The 21672-nt window shown below is 40.3% G+C and overlaps 1 protein-coding gene across 5 annotated transcripts in view; it reads right to left on the minus strand.

The window, feature by feature from the left end:
- The window catches only part of ITGA6 (integrin subunit alpha 6), a 135884-nt gene that overhangs the window by 10496 nt on the left and 103716 nt on the right, over nt 1-21672 (minus strand). For all 5 annotated transcript variants that reach the window (XM_032692878.1, XM_032692877.1, XM_032692876.1 and 2 more), the window contains 13 exons: nt 14163-14290; nt 13681-13760; nt 11645-11900; nt 10050-10181; nt 7514-7724; nt 6867-7060; nt 6640-6728; nt 5768-5895; nt 4013-4108; nt 3496-3557; nt 2087-2244; nt 993-1148; nt 152-267 (listed from right to left, as the gene is read on the minus strand). In XM_032692878.1, coding sequence (XP_032548769.1) covers nt 152-267; nt 993-1148; nt 2087-2244; nt 3496-3557; nt 4013-4108; nt 5768-5895; nt 6640-6728; nt 6867-7060; nt 7514-7724; nt 10050-10181; nt 11645-11900; nt 13681-13749 — 1667 coding nt within the window. In that variant the 5' untranslated portion in view covers nt 13750-13760; nt 14163-14290. The remainder of the gene's footprint in view (nt 1-151; nt 268-992; nt 1149-2086; nt 2245-3495; nt 3558-4012; nt 4109-5767; nt 5896-6639; nt 6729-6866; nt 7061-7513; nt 7725-10049; nt 10182-11644; nt 11901-13680; nt 13761-14162; nt 14291-21672) is intronic.

Genomic DNA, 21672 nt, shown 5'->3' on the forward strand with positions numbered 1-21672 from the left:
CTTTCCTCCTCCTGACAGATCACTACTATTACTTTGTTGTGTTTGCCAGACAGAAAACAAAGCTGCTCTCTCTCCCAGAACTCTCTCCTAAAAGTTCTTTTAAGCACTTGTTAATAATTTGAACTTTAGCAATGCATTAATCAAGGCTTACAGCGGTAAAGAAGTGAACCTGTCTTCGTTTCCTTCTCTAGTGCAAAACCGGTACTGAAGTTTCAGATTGCTGTGACATTCGTTGTCTTCTCCACATCCTTCTTTTAAGAACTCCACCTAAATAAAACCAAAGCAATTTTACTGCCAGACATATGATAGTAGCTTAAAACAAGATTTCTCAAGTGCACTGCATAAAGCATCCACACAGAACTCAGAGACACTTTCCTGGACAGAGGTCAGATTTTCACCTGACTCTTACTTCTTGCCTGTTGAGTTTTTCTTTGTGAGATATATAGCCCTTGATCTTGGTAATTTAGAACTAAACTAAAAAGCAGAGTTGGATAATTCTAAGTGAGAATTCTAATAAGGAAATACATCCTTAAGTCTGATTCTTCAGTGAGCACTGAGGAAATGCAAACTTTTAACTGAGATATTCTCTCCCTTTTACATCACTACTGCAGTCATTGCTCAAAGGCTGTTACAACATCCAGTGGAAGAATTAAACTGTATGTTATTTTGTTATGTGAGACAAGTGTTCACAGCAGGAGACAATGGATTTCCATTTTTAATCAGAAGTACATTTCCTCCTAAACTTGCTGGGGAGAGGACAAAAACCCTAGCAGCTATGCCATCTTCACTTTTGTTGCAAAATAAATGCAGGGTCTAGTTCATAACATGTGCTAACAAGTTCAGAACAAAATATAAAATAATAAGCCAGTAGTTGCAAGTCCAGTGCCACCCCAGTTGTTTCCTTTGGCCATCATTTAGCTTTCTACAGTCTTTAAAATTCAGTTACTTATAGATGTGCAGATTTATATGAATATGTGATATCAAAGGCTTACTTTTGTGGTCTTTGTTTCAGATTCATTTGAATTTAGAATTGGTATAAGATCTGGAAGTGCACTCTCTTTTCTTGTGGATGGTGAGCTAGACTCCAGGCCAGCAATTTTAACACTGACTGATACTGGAATGGGACGTAGCTTATCTTTAATTTTTTCCTGTTAAAATATTAAATAAAATATTAAAATAAATGGCATAGTTAGTATACAATGCAGAGATGAAAAACAACACAAAACCAAGCTTTTTCTAAACACATGCAAGAACACAAAGTGCACAGCCTGTCTTTCTTTTTCCTGGCTTCCCAATCTGATGATTTCTCTCACCATTAAGAATTCTTAGGAACAACAGATGGTAATTCAGGTAGGTAAAATTCACACTCCAGCAGTAAAATAAATTCAGAATAGGTTGGATTGAGTTCTGAGCAACCTAGTCTAATAATGGAAGGTGTCTCTGTCCATGGCAGGGGGGTTGGAACTGGATGATCTTTAAGGGTCCCTTCCAACCCAAACCATTCTATGATTCTATTGCACAAATTCAAGCTCTTTAATCTGCTGTGGTCAAAAGAAACCTCGGAGGAGGACTCATTCCTGCTGAGCCACAGAGAAGGAGTTTGTTCAGCTCCTGGAGCAACGCCACCGTTAACGGGCAGTGTAGCAGCCAAGTCAAGAGAGCACACACCAGGCTTTCTTGCCCTGCCCATTCATTCACTCCAAAACCCATGGGTTAAAATTCTTTTCCTAGACAGTCACACCATTAAATTCTGTAACAATTACTTCTGTTGGAAACAGCTCTCCATTTCTGGCATTTAGTTCCTCTCTATTGTTCAAAATCAGTTCAGCTCTATTGACCTCCAGAGCATGCTGCAGTGGCTACAACTTTTATACATACTTTGCAAGAAAAGCAACAGGAGGAAGCAGCATGAGTGCAGGGAATAGTAAAGTACTAAACTATGGGGGAGTTCTATTTTTGAAGCTTTATATTGCATGTGGCTTTTAAATTGTATACAAAGATTCCTTCCATGAGGCTGAAAAAGAAAAAAGCATTTTTTTGGTTTAAATGGATGTAAATGAAAAAGAAATAAAATACTCTTCCTTACCTGTAGTACAAGCTTTGTAGTCACACATTCCCATGAGTTCTGTCCCCTCAGGGTTGTACTTGCAGTAAACTGATCAGACGAGTGGTCACTGAACCGTACCCTGGACGGCAGGCCCAGCTGCCGCCTCTCGTTTTCCACTTCAAACGTATAGTTGATCTCTGTGTGAAAAAATAAAATAAGTCACCACAAAAAAAGAATCATTGCCTTTTTTAAAAAGAACTTTAACTTCTCCAGGTATGATCTTACAGCATTATTCTGGAAGATTGTTTCAGCCAGTCCTGGGCTTCACAAACTGTTTTCAGTTATTTACAAAACTTTCTGTCAGTTTTGTCCCACCACAGTCAAGGGCCAGGTACCCCATGCATGATCTGTAGCAAACTTCTGAACCAAATCCTGTTATTCCCAAAGCACACCGTTCCTTTACGGGAGAGCTGTAATTGCTGCTGCAGAGCCAGCAGAGGGCTGAGGTACCACAATGTAAATATACCAACTTGGCTGTCTGGGATTCCTGTTGTGTCCCAAATGGCACCTGAGAGCCAGCAGGATTCTGAGGTCAGAGTACACTGTTAATTTTAACACTGAAACGTAAGTGTGACTAGAGCTTTCTAGTTGTGTGCTAAGGCATGTTTTGCTAGATCTGAACTCGGTGCGTGTTTTAATCATTCTCTTTACTAAGCCAATTCAATGTTGCACGGATGGGAACAGCACTGAGTGTGCCAGGCCACTCACAGATGGACACAGGGAGCAGCCTCTGAGAGCTGGTAGCACTTGACCTGTTGATGGACCAGGACCTCATTCAGGCACATCCTTCAGATTTTACAAGTAATAGAGAAACTCAACACAGGAGGAAAATGAGCTTTGGGCTTAAAATTCTTCTAATTTCCTCTCAAAATCCTACATGGTTCTCCAAGAGGCAGTAACAGCACCATTGTAACAAGTGCTTTACATTTTTGACTATAATTGTGGCACAGTCTTCCAATCTTCTATTAACGCAAATTTTTTTATTTCAGTTACTGATCTCCACAAAACCATTTTCATGAATACAGGACACAGTTTTATAGGGTAACCCTACAATAAGAAATAATGCTTACTAACAATATATAAAATGGGCTTTTTAAACTATTGTCTAAAGTAGCAGTAACCTAGAGAGGCAAAATGGTTTGGGTCTGTATGGCAGCCATTTACTCACTAGCAGTTAGAAAGTTTCTGTCATCCACAGAACAGCTTAACACACCAGCATGACTAACTACAGATAGTGCAACATCTGACCTTAGTAATTAGTCACATTTTAAATTTGACAATCCGAGTCACTACAATTTGAGTACTACTCTTCCATGATAAGCTCTAAAGAAAAACAGAAAACAAATCACATGACAAACAGATCAAAAATCTTTATCTTCAAAACTTACTTATTCTTGGATTTAAATCTCTGGGATTTGCAGTATATTTAAAACATGCTTTCACATCCATCCTGTAAAAAGTACGGAGAAACTCATAATAACTTTACTAAGGCATGGTCCAACAGACTGAAAAGTTTTAATAGTGCATTCACTGATTTTATCAGTCTCGTGACTATGGTATTTGCTGCTTACTAGACTGGATTACAAAGCAAGAAAAAATGGTTAATAAGCAATTAGAAAAATTTTCTGGCATTTGCTCTTATGTCTCTACTCAAGAGAAAGCTCTTCAAGCCCAGATATTTGTGTTAAAAGTAATTTTCAAAAGCAGACATTATGAACAGAACATATTCCACACCTTGTCTTTAGCACAATAGTTGTAAGAAATTCAGGAAGTCAAAATGCAGATACATTTGCTAAACTTGCACAATTGTCATATCCCTTCACTTTAGCATCGTCACTGAATGAATTCTGGCAACAGAAAACTCAATACACCAAGGCTTCTGATAGAATAATTTTTTTTATTTACCATATCTCACTGTGGTCCTCAGGATTCTTTTTCTTTAGATCAATTCTGTCAGGCTGTACTGTAATGTTTTTTCTAATGCTAATCACAGGCCGAGATCTTCATTTGAGGGAAAATGGGGAATGAAAAGAAAGAATAAAAAAAAAAGTTTCTGTTAAGATTAATGAAATAATTCATGTGAATCCCAGATGCCCTCCACACCTGCACTGATTTGCAACAAAGACACCCCAAGAAAAAGATTTTGGCTTTGATACTGATTAGAAACAAAAGAAAACTATTTAAGCAAAGCAAGTAACAAAGAACTACCATTGTACTGAATGCCTGACAGGGAAGCAGGCTAGCTAATGTGGTGATGTTGTGGTTGTCATTTTATACACTTATGAAAAACAGAAAATTCAGTGGTGGTTTCTACCCCAACAGTAATTCAGCCCCTGTGAACAACTGTAGGTATTAAAGTTCATTCAGATCAATGTTCACAACAGCTTTAATGTGGAGCCTGGGTGGCTGTGGGAAATGTTTTCATTGCCTAATTCCTCTGCATGGAGGCTGTTACCAGAATTCAGCCTCACAATTTTCCTTTTCGGAAGGGACAAGAGAAGACATTTCTCATGACCAAATGAATGATCTGATCCTGTTCTCATCAAAGCACCTAGGGCCTGTTTAAAGTAGGAAGTTAGCCACCTCCTCCATTTAACTGGGCCACCCCTTTCACTGTTCGTCACCTTAGAGGCTTTTGTTCTCACCTTGGTAAAAGTTTCTATCCTGCCCTTATCAGCAAAAGATTAAAGCTCCTTTTGAGTAAGCAGAACACTTAATAATCTAATCAACTCCTCTTCCACCTACTCTGTTCATGTGAGTTGCTTTTCCTGGGTGCTGTTCCAGTATATTCAAGAACATTACAATTATGTACACAGATATTATACATTTTAGGGATGGGATTTTCTGCCTGAAAAGTAAAGTTGTTTTCATTCCCAAAATCCAGATAACCAGTTCTGAAGTTTTTGCTCCTCCTCCATTGGGACCTGACAGCAACCACCTGAACTTGATGCAGCATTCACAGCTCTGATGATGAGACAGAGTCCTCTTCCTGCCCATTACTAGTGATTCAGCTTAACAGTATGTTAAACTGGAAAAAAGCAGAGGTCTGCAAAAGACTGACTTCATCCCTAATTTAGGCATGTGCTACAGAAATCCCAAAGGATCTTATCTGCAGGGCTTCCTCACTGCTGTTTCATGGACCCCAGTGTAACCTCCACGAGGCTTCAGCCTCACTGGTTTGGATCCTTGGCTATGGAAGTGGGTGTTGGTTCTGCTTTGCTTTGTTCCATCTTCAGTAAAGCACGGTTAGATTATATAACAGCAGCAAACAAAAGCACTAGCAAACATATCTGTTAACTTCTCCTTAGGGCAAAGGAATTACTTCTCACCCTTAAATTCCATTAAAGGACAGGCATGCAAGCTACCATGGGGCAAAGCTAAGGTACAGGTACACTGCACACACCAGCATTTCACAGGAACTGTCCACATTCACCCTCTTACCCTGAACTGATTGCAAGGCAGTTTCTCAAGGAAAAGAGGGGGATAAAATAATAAACCAATTTATGGAATTTCTGCCTCCCCCCTGACCCTGAATTTCTACCTTCTAGTAGGAAAAATATACTCCAGGCCCAACAGCTTGTTGTTACTACTAAGAAAATTGTTTTTAAAAAGCTAAAATCAAAACCTTGGTGTAATTAGTTAAGGTTCTGTATATAATACCTGTACACATTTACAGAATCTGAAAGGGAACCAACAGCAATATCAGGGTAGGAATTTTTATCCAGGTCCATGTTTCCAGCAATAGAGTAACCAAAGAAATTGGTGTTTGTTTTTTCACCATCAAGAATCTAAAGAGCAAACAGATTGAGGAAATTCAGACATTTAAAAGTTATAAAAGTGAAATAACTGAATATAACTGTCTTGGCCAGAAAAAAAAGAAAGGGAAGAGAAACAATTAAATAGAACCTGTGAAATAGGATCTCTGTGTTCAGTTCAGGTAAATGACACTGAAGTGCCAAGATGATTTGCTTTTCTTCCAAGAAGTTACTTTGCAATAGCAGTGAGTACCAGAACTTACTCGTATGCATAGAGATGTTGCTTAGTTTATCTTTACTTACAGTATTTATGCACTATAGACACTTGAAACTGAAAAAGTATTCTAGAAAGTATTCTAGCAGTATTCTAGGGAGTGCAATCAAGTTCCATTCTCACCTTGCAAACTGGACACAGTGGTCCTGAAAACTAAAAAGGCATGAATGTTTTTTATTTAAGAAGAAAGTGTCGTAGTAAAAGAGAAACCCAAGAAACTAATTATTTTCAAATCACCAGATTTACTTTTAAAAATCCAAAACTATACATCTACATGCCTTTTTCCTTCTCTACATGCTATTAGTGCTAAAGGATGGCCCCAGAAATAAAAATATGTATTAATATCAAGAATTCCTAATCCTTCTGGTCAGCAGTGCAATCTTTGAAGGGTCCTGTGACTTTGCTGCATATCCACCACCCCACAAATAGGGAGAAGATGGATAGCCTATCATTTCTTTAATTTTGTTCAAGACTACTACTTATATTAAAGGTTATTTCATTACCTGTGCTGGTTTTGTATTTATTCCACTCTTGGATCCATGATAAATGTATACTTTGCCAAAACCATCATACGGAGCCCCGACTGCGATATCTGTTGAAAGTAAGTTGCAACATCTAAAATCATTCTTGCTCTTTCTGCCGTGTGCAATCACAGTAAGGGTAAGATGTTTCAAGTCTGGCATCAGCAAAACAGTCACGTACATTTTTGTTGTCAATGTCTTCCACTTACCTGGATACCCATCCTGATTAACATCCCCAACGTTTTCAACTGCAAGCCCAAACATGGAGTCGGCGGTTCCATTCAAGCGAACGGGTTTCACTCCTTCCCACTTGCCCTGGCGGTTGATGTAGACATACACAGCACCGCCGATATCTCCGCTTCTGTCGAAGTACTGCGGGGCTCCCACAACAATGTCTTGCCATCTTAGAATTAAAAGGAAAAAAAAAAAGCAGTGCTTTTGTAGAAGAACTGTGAAAAGTAACTGATCAGACTGTGGGCTAAAGATCAGCTGCCCAAAGAGCTGCTGAACAAAGACCAAAACATGCATTAAACTGGTTGAGCAACAGCCCCACTTGACACCACAAGCTGGTTCATTCCTTTGGTGGCATACAAGGATCTTCTATCTAGGGTCTTCTTTGCGTATAAGACTGGTTCCTTCTTTCATTGTTTACACTAATTGTTTAAATAAAACTCTTTTCTATAATTAGAAACATAGATTGTGTCCTGACTGGTTCTTCAAGATGTTTGCCATTTCCTCCAGCAAAACGTGGAAGGTGTGATTTGGCATCCCTTACACTTACAATGTGAAAATCAAAGCAGAAATAAGCAAGATTGTTATCCTTTGTACAGGCAGCAGGAGTTAACCACAGCCATACCCATCACTGTTGAGGTCCACAACAGCAACATCATAGCCAAAAGAAGAGGCCAACCCTTCTCCTTCAAACATGTGCTCCAGTGAAAGCGCTCTCTGATTTTTCTCTTTTTTCAGTAAAACAACTGCTCCGCTGTGGTTGGCTCTTGGGGCACCAGACACAAAAGTCATCTCATCTTGGGAGACAATTCCTTTACCAGAGTCCAAAGAGAAACCTTTACCAAAGAAAGAAAGAAAATATAAACAAACTAAATAACAGCTTGCATTTTAATACAAAAAATAAAAATTTTCCCTGCTATATTAAAGTGGTACATGGAATACAAGTTTTATCTAAAATACAGTAAGATATGGGATATGGCTGGGAATTGCCCATCTCTATTTGGACTTGTGGATGCAAGTTTACAAATTGACACTCCTCCACACATTACATTCAAGTATTTCTCCCACAAAATGTGTAATTTCATTGCTCACTTGGATCTGCTTTTCATGGACACCAAATACAAGATCATTTTTAAACATACCAGCTTAGAAATGACACCACCTTACCACTTGAATATAGCTCAAGTATCTCACCTCTGGCAAAACTATAAGTACAAGTCAATATCATTCTGTTGCAAACATGCAAAATGTATTGCACAAGCAAAGTATTCCACATGAATGATGTATACAGTATTTGAGAATCAGTTTACACAGTAATGGTGAAATGGGCAATATTAATTTAGTGCAGCCCTAAAGGACATGTTGAAATTAATTTAGTCTTACCTATTCTTTATAAAAATCAATACATTTTAAAATATGAAAAACCAGGTTAAATGACTATACTGCATATAGCAACATATCCAACAAAGGCCAAAGTTGAAAACCGTACATGTTGCAAGGTAGGAAGATACCAGCCAGTAGATGGGAGTCTCCCTTCTGAAACACTTCACCACTACTATGAAAACTCTCAATTACAGCAATTCACAATGAGACAGTTCCAGAAAAACTGAGGGAGTCCCAGCTGGGGGAGGGATGAGAGGGTTTGGAGACATGACACAACAGATCAGTGTTTCTCTGAAGCCTGGTTACTTTGCCATCTCCTCTTCATCTGAATCCCTGGTTTTACATGCTTTGCTTACAATGTATTTGAGATGAGAGGGGATAGAGGGGAGAGGATCGTGTCAAAGGTCTGGAGATTATATCTGACCAGATGCTGCCACTTCATGTGGTCACAAACCTAAGTAGCTATTCATCATTACATCCACTGATTTGTCCACCTGTGTGCTGGGAGGCAATGTTTTGTACACAAACTGATCTGGATGGGTATCAGATATCGCTGTCAAAAATAGAAGACCTGTAAACACGAGTGAAAGATTGAAGAGAAAAAAACAGCAGTTAAGCAAAACACCTCTAACCATGTTCACTTACTGTCTGAACAGAGGGAACAGAAATGCCAGTGAAGAGCTGGCTTGTCTGGAAGTGGTTTTGATTATGACAAATCAAAGGCAGCATTTACATTTAGGAGATAAATGTATTTGTTATGAAACTGCAAAAAGTCAGAATGACTGTTCACAGCAAAAGGCACCTACCTCCACAGCACTCCTCACCTTACCAATTCTTATTTCACCAGAAGATGCTATCAGCTTGTCTAACTTAAGTTCTTAGGATGGGGTTTTTTAATTGTTATTTTTACACCCAATAATTACTCCTGATATTTAACAGTTTATGCTCTATTTCTACTAACAGATGTGTAGCTCTTGACTTGCTTTTACTTTTCAGATTAGCAATGCCCTTCCCATCTGTTCAGCTTTCCACCACTCACACAGAAATTCCAGTCTCAAGTTACCAAAACTGTATTTGTTGCATACGCCAAAAGCAGTGGATCAACACACAGAAATCTGCACCAGTGTAGAAAGATTCTTTACACTGAAAGCCGTTCCAAAATTGCAGCACAGCCTTTTCTTTGCACCAATGTATCTCACTGGTGGTACAGAAAGATCCAGTGGCCTAAAGACATATTTCCGCTTTCGTAAGTGCACAAAAGACAAGACACCTCCTGCAACACGCATACAAAATACAAACAGTACTTATATGACAATATTTTAAAGGTCTGTAAGGTCATTGGAGTTTTGAAAACTTGAACAACAAAAGAATTGCACTCATCTACAAGGAGAGAAATCTGCAATCTTAACAATTACATCCAGAAACTCAAATTTTGATAAGCCTTCTGATAGCACGAGCAGAGACCCTGTGACTAAGGACTGCAGATCTACACACTGTACTGAACCATCACAGTGATTATAATCACTCCCTGAGATTCTGTAGGTCCTCATCAGAGCTCTTGAATCTCACATTACAATGGCAGCTCTTCCAGGTAAGGTACCTCAGCAGTATCATCTTACACTTAAAACTGGCCCATAAATGTGAATTATCCAAAATGGTGAACGTGTTACAGGGCCACAATGAAAGATCTTCTGCTCCCATTTCGTATCATCACATCAGACTGGGATCATAAATGTTTAAGAGGCCTAAAGAGATTTACCATATGTATTTAATCCTACCTAAGTAACTGTTAGCTGGAACAGGAACTAGATTCTTATCTTGGCGGCTCTCATCACCAACTTCATAAGGCCCATCATCAAAGATACCCAGATCATAAAATGTCTGATTCTTTTGCTCTGCACGAACCACCCCTGAAAAAATGAAATGATAAAATAAAAGCAAATGAATGGTGAGAAAAATAACAGATAAATGGTTCCCAACTTATATCAATTATGTTGAATGAGATAGTGAGTGCTGTTAAAATGGGACAAACACAGAATAGTGCACTGAGAATAGTGTTCTCTCTCTGCTCTATCTGTGTGGCAGAAGCTCATGCTGCCCTACAGAGGCCATACAATGATCTGGAAAACATGGGGTACTAAGAAAATTCTCAAACACACATGGAACCAATCTGGTCAGAAACTACCCTCATCATTTCTTAGCCCCATAAAGCTTCTCTTAAAAGGGAGAGAAGTACACAGGAATTAAAAAAAAAAATAAAACTACTGTTCAGCTATGACAAACACCAGTGGTATATTTAGAAACAGTATTTAAGGGGAAAGAGCTATTGTTCAATAAAATGTGTGCTTCCCTTTTATCAACAGGCGTATTTAATGTTTTGGCAAGCACAAACATGTTTTTCCATTATACAGAAGAGTAGTCTTAGGACTGTCCTAGCACTTCTCTGCAATTGAAGTAAAATGGTGTCTGAACTCAATATGCTGTTTCAGCTTGGTCAGATTCTGTTGACAGATACGTGGAAGATTAAGTTTTCACTAAAGTACACCTTGTGCCAGAGCTTAACTCAACGATTTTGCACGGTTCAGGTGGCAGGCACAGGTGTGCGAGGTGGAAAAACATAGTGGTTGGAGGATCAGATGTTCTCAAGAGGGAAGAATTCACAGCTGTTGGTGTAATGAAGTGTGACGGGAAAAATCACTTCAAGAGACTGAGCTGGCCATTTAGATGCTTCTCAACACAAACTAGCAGAGAATATCTTATGGTTTTTTTCCCCTCAGTTTTGGAATATCTCCTGGATGATACACAGTACTTGGCTCTTAGACAGATTATCCATGAAATTTTACATGGATATGCATGGATTTAGGTATGAACATATGTTGAATTGCTCTGCTCAGTTATCTTCCTGCAACTCTCCGGTATTTAATTGGGAAAGTACTACTGTTCACAGATTTCACAAAGAATAAAGTGGAGAACACTGCAGGATAAAGATCTCAGTGTAGCTATCTAACATTTGCTCAAATACAGAAAAAGGCTGGTCAAATAATTTTTAAAAATTTAGTGATTTGTTCCACTTGTCAAAGTAAGCCCTCAATCTCACTATAAGATCAGATTTATAAGGGAAAAAATTGCTGTACAAATGTGCAAAGTTCCATTATCTATTCATATACTTCAAGGATATTTAAAGAAACTGCAGTTAATAATTTTGATACAGAGGTATAGCATTTTGTGAAAAGAGGGTTAAATCATTACATCCCTATTATCCCCTCCCCCATCTCAAAAAACCAAAAAAAAAAATGTAAAACTTTGGATGCAACCCTTGAGAGCAGCCTCAGAGGAAATGGGAAGGGTAGGCAGGAAGGAAGCCAAGTCATACCTTTCCAATTGTAAGTGCCTGGGGCACCAAACACAATATAATGATAGTCTCTAGTAAAAGTAGCAGCAACACCTTGCTGACAGGAACCAAACTTCTCATGGCCTCTTAAACGACCGTCACAAAAACTCCAAACTCCATTATCCATATCATCCTTAATAGTGAGGTCCTGGCTCAGCACATAGCACCTTCCAATGATATCCCGGGTTTCCTGCACTGTGTTTACATACTGCCTTTTCTCATAGCGATGTGCACAGGTCTGCAAGACAGAAGAAATAATAGGTGATGTTTTCTGTATGTTGTATGCAAGTCATCCAAGAAGGCTGGTCTCCTTCAGCAATCCTTCATGCCAACAATGCTGTAAGGCACCTTGTAGACGTATCTCTGTTGCAATGCAGAGTCCAATGTTTCCTGTGGGCAACGTATGGGAAAGGCTGGGCAGCTACAGACAAAGTCAAAGCAGCCAGCTTCATGGTCAAGGAAGGCCACATGGTTAAATCCCTAAAGCCATTCCCGATACCTAAACCCTCTCAAGAAGTGAGGAGAGAACCACTCTCTCTCACGCAAAGAAAGAAGTGTCTGTGTTTCCCAACATATCTCTGAGTTAAATGACTTACACGCTTGTTCAGGACATGAGAAGCTGGTTCAACTACCATCTATCTGAGATCATTCAGAACTCTCCCTTTCCAGAAAAGTGCACTAAGCAGAGGCTGAAAGCTTTACCAATGAAGGGAAGGGAAGTTGTTCCTACTTCCCACTTATAGGGTAACTGTCACTGGGACAGAGCTGCAGCACTAAGCACATCCTGTTCCTTATCCTTTTAGACTGTTCCCCTGGGAACAGAATTCTAATCACATATTTAACACAAAGGATGAATAACCACTGGGTTAAGCAGTGTAATTGCCAAACCACTATAAAAAAAAAAGGTGAACAATCAAAGCCCTTTGCCAGCAGTATTCCTTGCAGAGCCAGATGTAGCAGGTGTGTGAAGAGCACAAGCAAGTCAGGTTCCTCAGCTGACAAACCTTTTCTATGATTCCTATCAAGGCCTAAATATTAGGCAAACACCCAGCTGCTCCACGCTTAGAGCACTGTAGTACTGTCCTGCTGTACAGTGACCTGCAGGTTGCTCACATCTCATCTAATAAGTGCATTTCCCAATTATATCACTCACAAAGAAAAGTTCCTTCTCAGAAAAGACAAGACAGCATTAGTTGATGAACAATTAGTTAATGAACAGGACTGCTTACATCTGCTTTTTTCCCCCTTGGGTTCTGAGACAGATGGAACCTAGTTATTACTGCTTCTATATCCTTAAATACCCTTAAATAACCAGATTCACATGCTGAAGTCACCTGCTTCCAGTCTTGGATGCAGTGACATTAACCTACAAAAATATAATTAGATGGGGAAGCTTCACTGCAGACCTATTTTATGATGTAGCTGGTATCCTGCAGCACCATGAGAGGTTTATTTAACTGAGAAAGACTTTAAAAAATAACATTCTCTGGTAACTCCCAAAAGGTTTTTCTCTCTGTTTAGCATAAAATAAAGAGTATCTCTGTACTGTATAAAATAAAGAATAGTTAGTTGTCTTACTGCAGTGTAATGACCACATTAATTCACAGATGCAACTCAGACAAAGTCCCTGATGAAAGGTAAAGTGAGCCTGATCATCCTGGAAAACAAACTGATGACAACCTGCTACTTTTATGACCTACACTACTCTTCCCTATTTCTGCGATATTTAAAAGAAACGACGTGTATATGACAAAAAATAACTGGCACCCTTGAAAACTGTCCATCCTAGATTGTTACGAAGGTTATAAAGAGAGGCTAAATCTCTTTATAAGAGAGGCTAATTTAAAGCTCTTACTATCTCAAGTGCCTTACTTTGCTAAGGAGACATTTATGTCTTTACCTACAAGGAATCCCAGGAATAAACTTAGGCAATTTACCTTTCAGCAAGCTACACAGAAACATTTAGAACATTTACTGTAGACCTCAAATGTTTTTATAAGTTAGTCCTTTACACTTACCACCACATTTCCTCCTGGCCCCTGACTTTGGACAGTTACACCCATCCATTGGTCCTCTTTACTCTCCATCTTCGGGTCAGCTGCAGAGTATCATAATACAACTTAAAATATTAAGAGTTAACTACATTTTCTTTTTACTTTTCTTTTTCTCTGAAGTCTGTCAGGAGAAGCACTTCACATAGAACACCAGACAGTCTGCAGGTGGCACTGTCTGTACATTTTATCACTAACAATACCCATTTTAATAAACACTTCTAGCCTACTACTTCATGTTACATCAATTTACAAAAGAGTAAGAATCTACCAATATTTAAGCATCTCATACTATCTTAGCAATTAAGCTACAACTTATTCTGATGCAAAAAGGAGTTATGTATAAATTCCCAGAAGCAACTGTCTGATACATTGCCTCTGGAAAGGACATCAAACAAGAAAAATCAGACAACTCTTTAAATTAAAAACAAAAGCACTGAAAAACTTACTCTCCTCATCAAATTTGATACGTATGCAATTTTTATTTGGAAATGCAATGTCACAGCTGTACAGTCCTCCTGTTCTGTTGGCTTGTTGGGCTGGAAAGGCCTTTTCCCGAGGAGCTCCAACCAGCAATCTGCAGGGAAAGCAAAATAATTTAAAGAGATCTGTAGAAGGAATATTAGAGAAGAGGAAGGCAACAGAATCAGAAAGCGTTTTCATCACATTGCTAGATGTTTGACGTGCAAACACTTGAAGATGGATGAAAAGCTACATCACAGCACTGCTCTTTTAAAAAAAAAAATAAGGGGGGGAAAAAGCTGTATAGCAGTAACAGTTCTGCAATTATTGGCCCTGCAAAGCAGTACCTGTATTGTTATTACTGCTATCATTGTTGCAGTATTCACTAACAGTGGCTGATAAAAGTAAAGTAGGTGTCTGGCAATTTTGCAAACAGGGAGTCAAGTGGGGTATTTTTTTGCCTTACTAGGAATTGTTGATAAGGGTGGGAAAAATATTGTTTCTAAAATGACCAGAAACCCCTCAAACAGTAAATACAAGTGGTTTTCAAGATGTCTTTTAGTTTTACACCAGTCCTGCACCACTGTTTGCCTGAATTTAAAGGCATCTTGGTATCTCTGATCAAAGCAAGATCCCTTCTGGCCCAAGCAAGTATCCACTGAACTGTTCCAGGCTCTGTGCAAACATGCATTCCCCTCTCCTCTCCTTTGACAGATACTCCACTTTGAAGCTGAAAATTTTTCTCCAACAAATCTCTCATCAAGAACAGGTCCACAAAGTACTTATTTCTCCTACAAAAAGCCTACTCTAACAACCTCTCCTTAGACACTGTTCTGGTAAACAAATGTGAAAAGTTCTTATTTTAAAAACTGAGTAAAGCAAATTTTTTTCTGTATCAACTGTACACCATGAGTATTATCACAAAACCACCAGCAGACATATTTACTTGCAAAATAAGGGTGTCAAAAAAATTCTTACATTTTCTTCTTCTTTGAAATGTCACACACAGAGAAAGCACAGGCAGCTGAGAGGCAGCTGACTGAAGCTAGTTAGCTTCAGCAACCTGTATGCAATACTTTGTGGAAGAAACATCGTGCTCAGCTGAAAGACCAAGGACAAGATAATGGTGTGTGGATGGTGCAACACTGCAGGTGTGATGGATGGATGGATGGATGGATGGATGGATGGATGGATGCTGAACCAGACTATGTGCTTCCCAACCCTCGTACAAAAAACATTTGAGAAGATATCCCTGACATTAGAGTCCAGGAGGGCAAAGCTGGCATTTCCAATGCCTGATTACCCTTTCTGTAAAGAATTTCTTCCTAATATCTAACCTAAACCTCCCCTGGCACAGCTGAAGACCATGCCCTCTTGTCTTACCAACAGTTGTCTGGGAGAAGAGGCTGACACCCACGTGGCTACAACCTCCTTTCAGGGAGCTGTAGAGAGTGAGGAGATCTCCCCTGAGACTCCTCTTCTCTAGGCTGAACAACCCCAGCTCCCTCAGCCTCTCCTCACAGGACTTGTGCTCCAGTCCCTTCACCAGCCTAGTTGCCCTTCTCTGCACCTGCTCCAGCACCTCAATATCCTTCCTGAACTGAGGGGCTCAGAACTGGACACAGCACTCCAGGTGTGGCCTCACCAGTGCTGAGTACAGGGCAAGAATCACTTCCCTGATCCTGCTCCTGATCCAGGCCAGGATGCCACTGGCCTTCCTGGCCACCTGGGCACACTGCTGGCTCATGTTCAGCTTCCCGTCAATCCAAACTCCCAGGTCCCTCTCTGCCTGGCTGCTCTCCAGCCACTCTGCCCCCAATCTGTAGTGCTGCATGGAGATCAATTACATTCAATATATAATTTTTGTTATTAATATTTATTTAATGTCCCTAAAGTAAACCCAAAACTGATGTTTTAAAACACAAAATTACATCTGTAAAATGTTTGTGAAACGACCAAATTTTCATCACTTTTACAGAAATAAATTCTCCCACAATCCATAATTTGTCCTCCTCAAGAAGGTAAACCCCTGAATGCCGAAACTTTCAGGTAAAATATTTGCTTTTGATCCATACACATATAAAAGCAGGGCACACAGTGTACGTGGGTTTTGGTTTAAAGTGTTTCCTGCTTTTCCCCCTAGATACGTCTGCCAACTTTTTCAAGCATTTTTTCAGAAATCTCAAGAGTTTGCAATCTAAACAACCCTGCTTTTAGAAAGGCCATTAATAACTTCATTTTCCCGTTTTGCCAACAGTGCATTTAACTGTCATCTCTTGGAGTAATTCTTTTGCAAAGCATCTGTTTCTGAGCTATTACTAAGTGGGAATAAATACATTTTCTCCTCAGTTCTGTTATTGCCCAGGGAAAGACAGATGAAATTATTCTTTTTAACACTAACCACCATAACTTTTAAGAAAGTAGAGGCACTGACTTCCTAACTTACAGAATTTTCATTACTTCTACTTTTTCACTCAAAGTTGGGGGCGTAAATAAGATGTACTGAACTTCACTTACAAAAATTTGATCAAATTTGATCAACATTGTGAACACAACTAAAAGCTTCTTGAATTTAAATACTTGATTTGGTCTAATTGTTCTGTCTGCATACTACTGACAGTGGTGGTGCTAGATCAAGAAAATTATGACCCTGTTCCTTTCTGTGGGATAGTGAGACTATATCCTCTCCCCAGCTAAATGATACCTTTTACAACACACCATAATGTGACCGTGATTTTGATGACGATTTGGTCAGAGGGAAGGTCTACTGAGACACGAGGGAATAAACAGCACAGCCAACGGAATATAAAGTGGAAAGATGTGCCATCTGACATCAACAGAGACCACAGGGTGACTGAATTTAAGATCTCTGTTGACAGAAGGAAAAGTGCCAATCAAACCTCAACTCTGAACATGATCACAGCAGATTTCAGGCTGCTCATAAAATTAGTAAGTAAGGTCTCCTCGGAAAATGTTTTTGCAGGTGCTGGGGTCCATCAGCACTGGTCGCTTTTCCAACATCACCTCCTAAGGGCACAGGAGCAGCAATTCCCAAATGCTGGAAATCAAGCAGGTCAGGCAGAAGGCTGGCTTGGCTGAGTAGGCATCTTTTCTTGGAAATAAGGCATAAAAGGGAAGTGTATGCCCAGTGGAAACAAGGTCAAGTGACATGGGAAGAATAGAGATTCTGCTTGCCATTGTAGAGAGAAAATTCATGCGGCCAAAGCTCAGCTGGAGTGGCAGCTGCCAGAAATGTTGGGGGCGGTAAAAAGAGTTTTTTCAAATATATTGATGGCAACAGGTAGTGTAGAAATATCACTGGCCCATTACAGGATAAGGATGGTCACCTCCCAAACAGGGACAGAGAGAAGGCAGAGGTGTTTAATGTTTTCTTTGCCTCTGTCTTCAACATGGATGATGGACCAAGGGAGTCTCAGTGCCCTGAGCTGGAGGACCATGATTGAGAGCATCATCAACTCCCAGTCGACTCTGAAATTGTGCAGGATCTGCTGCTCCAGCTGGATCCCTACAAATCTATGGGGCCCGATGGGATTCATCCCAGAATCCTCAAAGAGCTGCTGATGTCATCTCAAAGCCCCTCTTGACAATTTTTGAGTGGCCTTGGGAATCTGGATGGGTTCCAGCTGATTGGAAGCTGGTGAATGTTGTCTCGATTTTCAAGGAGGGCAAGAAGGAGATCCTTGGAAACTACAGGCCTGTCAGTCTCACCTCAGTGCCTGGTAAAGTTATGGAGAAGATTATTCTGGGAGGTATTGAAAAAAACACGAAAGACAATGCAGTCCTTGGTCACAGCCAGCACAGCTTCGTGAGAGCAAAGTCCTGCTTATCAAATCTGATTTCCTTTCATGACAGGGTAACCCACCTAGTTGATCCAGGGAAGCCAGTTGATGTCATCTTTTTGGATTTCAGTAAGGCTTTCAATACTGTCTCTCACAGTGTCCTTCTGGACAAACTGTCCAGCACACAGGTGGATAAACACATCATGTGGTGGGTGAGCAATTGGCTCAGGGGTCGAGCACAGAGGGTAATAGTGAATGGGGTAACATCGGACTGGAGACCTGTCACTACTGGGGTGCCACAGGGCTCCATCTTGGGCCCTGTGCTCTTCAACATCTTCATAAAGGACTTGGAGACAGGAAGGAATACTAAGCAAGTCTGCAGATGATACAAAACTGGGAGGAGCTGTAAACTCCCTCAAAGGCAGGGAGGCCCTGCAGAGAGACCTAGACAAATGAGAGGGCTGGGCAATCATCAACCATATGAAGCTCAACAAGGGAAAGTGCTGGATTCTGCACCTGCAATGGGGCAACCCTGAACGTCCATACAGACTGGGGAATGAGATGCTGGAAAGCAGTGCCATGGAAAGGAACCTGGGAGTCCTGGTCAATGGCAAGCTGAATATGAGTCAGCACTGCCCTGGCAGCCAGGAGGGCCAACCATGTCCTGGGGGGCATCATGCCCAGCATTGCTAGCCAGTAGAGGAAGGGGATTGTCCTGCTCTGCTCTGCACTGGGGCTGCCTCACCTTGAATATTGTGTGCAGTTTTGGGTACCACAATATAAGAAAGACATTAAGCTACTAAAGAGTGTCCAAAGGAGGGCAACGAAGGTGGTGAAGAGCCTTGAGGGGAAGCCGTGTGAGGAGTGACTGAGGGCACTTGGTCTGTTCAGCGTGGAGGAGATCGAGGGGAGACCTCATTGCTGTTACAACTTCCTTGTGAGGGGAAGAGGAGGGGTAGACACTGATCTCTTCCCTGTAGTGACCAGTGACAGAACCCAAAGGCATGGCCTGAAGTTGTGTCAGGTTTAGATTTAGGTTGGATATTAGGAAAAGGCTCTTCACCCCAAGGGTGGTGGGCACTGGAACAGACTCCTCAGGGCAGTGGTCACAGCACCAACACAGAGTCCAAGAAACATTTAGATGATACTTTCAGGTACATGGTGTGACTCTTGAGGGATGGTCCTGTTCAGGGCTAAGTGTTGGCCTTGATGATCCTTGTGGGTCCCTTCCAACTCAGCATATTCTGTGATAAGATGCCCCAAACATCCTATGGCATCTCAGACACCTGCTGAGATCAGCAGATTGTTCAGCCTTCCTTAAACAAAAAAACAAACAGAACAAAAAAAAAAAAGGGGGGGGAAGGGCAAAAAAAAAACAAACATCAATCCAACATGATCTCAAAGGAAACAGGCAACCTGAGATCCTTTCCAATGCTCATATCCCCCCATAAAAATCTTGTGTAAGTTATTTTTCCCTAATCTTGCATAAGTTATTTTCCATTGTATAAACAAAGTAATTCAAAGCAGACTTATTTAAAACTTCCCAGACTTCAAAGAACTTTTGTCAGGAATCCTGTCACTAGTCTTCAAGGTTTATCAAATACAAAAATCTTGAATCCACCACTGTAAGTCCTTACAACACAGTTCAACAGTAGCACACACTATAAGCAGGCGTTTGCAAAGGATTAGATCAGTTCAAGTGTAAGACCCATTAAAAAGAGGCATAACTCCTTTGTCCTTCTTTACTACTTTTCTGACCCACAGACCACAGCAGAGAAGACTAAACCTATGCTCCCAGGTTCTGCAAGACAGGTTACAGAAGATCACGAGGATTATAAACATTATGAGGATTATCACATTATTAGGAACCTAAGTAAGAAAGTCACATGCATCTAATCTTTGGCTGAATAAATAAAGCAAAGCAAAAATCCCACTGCAAGCGCATTGTGACTTGGGATCAGCAGAGCTACTATTCAGCTTGTCTACTGTTTAAGAGATACATTTGAAAAATCAAAATTATCATAGAAGTCAAATTACTTAATTTAAAATTCAAGAAGTATGACGTGTACCATGCATCAGTATGAATTTCAGCATGACTGCAGCAGTCCAAATGAATCAGCTTGTATTCTGAGCTGTGCTACGTGCTCAACAGAGTCAATCCAGACTAAGGACTCATTCCAATCATTACTGTATGGCTACTTACTCAGCTGTGTTTTAATAGAAGAATTTTAATGAAGTTTGAGCTCATTATGCTAAAAACAGGTTAGGTTTTTCTGCAGCCATGCATGTTTCATTTTAGCTTTCTCAGTGGCAACCAGAAGCTCTTTCTGCAAAAGGAAACAGATAAGGGGTGGGGTGAGGAGGTGTTCTCCTAGCTATCACTATCTCCTTACACTGGTAGATGAAACACTGACATTAAAACCTAAGAACCTGTTCTGCAAACAAAGGGTCGCAAAAATGCGTTCATAATTTCTCCCCACCCATGATCACAGTACGGTTCATTTTATTCACTGGGACTTCTTCCTGAAGGTCTGTGCACCGTCACTACTTTCAATTCAGGTCTGAAATGCCCAAAATCAGGTTCCAGAACCCATGTTTAGATACCTAAATAACACCCCAATGTCAAGACCACAGAGTCAGAAACAAAAGGCTCCAACATGCAGACAATTTTACTGATTTTTTTATCCCATAGCAGGTTTGCCTTATTACTATACAGAGAACATAAGCTCAGCCATACAGTATACTGAACATAAACATCTCTGAGCATCAGGTCCTTTCAGAGCCTTAGCTTTTTAATATTTGAGTTATGATGACTTAGTATCTAATGTTTACCATATGAGCTAAAAGTCAGACAAAAGAAGTATTACTGTTCCTCATAAATTAGAGGAACAGATGCTTCAAACAACTTGGATCCTGATCTTCCCCCTTCCTCTTGCTTAAATATATACTATAAAGAGTGACAGTGTTGGAAAAAAAATCAGAATTCTCTCATACTCCAGCATAAAACTACAATGTTCTTTAGCTCTAATTATAATTAAAACAAGTACCTTCCAATTTCAAACTAAAATTCTAATTTTTAACCAAATTAATCAGTCCAGTTGCTCTCTGTGTTAGAATTAGATTAATTACTGCTTTCTCTTAATTACTTCTTGGAAATACGTGATAATGACTGAAGTCCCACTGCCAATTATGAGCATCTGCTGGCTTACAGGAACAGATTTACTTCCTTACAGTCCCAGATTCAGGGCCAAATATGAGATAATCCCATAAAATCAGAGCTCCAGGATGTCCATTTAACTGACCTCACTGAGGCACAACTTTGGCTCAGGTGGATCTGACTGCATCATCTGACCAGCTGTACCTGCATGTGCAAGGTGCAGTCAGAATGCAACAGGGACAGGCACAAGCCCCACTCTCAAGAGGGACCAGCATAGCACCACACCCCTCTGTGTAACCCCATAGCACAGCTACACCCACCCTACACCCACCCACCCTACCTGAACAAAACAGCTGAGGCAAGAAAAACTCCATTTTGCCAGTTATGCCAAGCACTACTCAAGCCTCAGAAAAGGCATCAAGACATCTTACTGACTTTTATCTAGGTCTGGAGCACACCTTTAGATAACTGTACGTAGCAAACATGCTTCATAAACCTGTCTCCATAAACACATCTCCAGGAAGCAGAATGAAGCAGGAA

This window comes from Chiroxiphia lanceolata, chromosome 7, assembly GCF_009829145.1.
Source record: "Chiroxiphia lanceolata isolate bChiLan1 chromosome 7, bChiLan1.pri, whole genome shotgun sequence".
Classification (NCBI taxonomy): domain Eukaryota; kingdom Metazoa; phylum Chordata; class Aves; order Passeriformes; family Pipridae; genus Chiroxiphia; species Chiroxiphia lanceolata.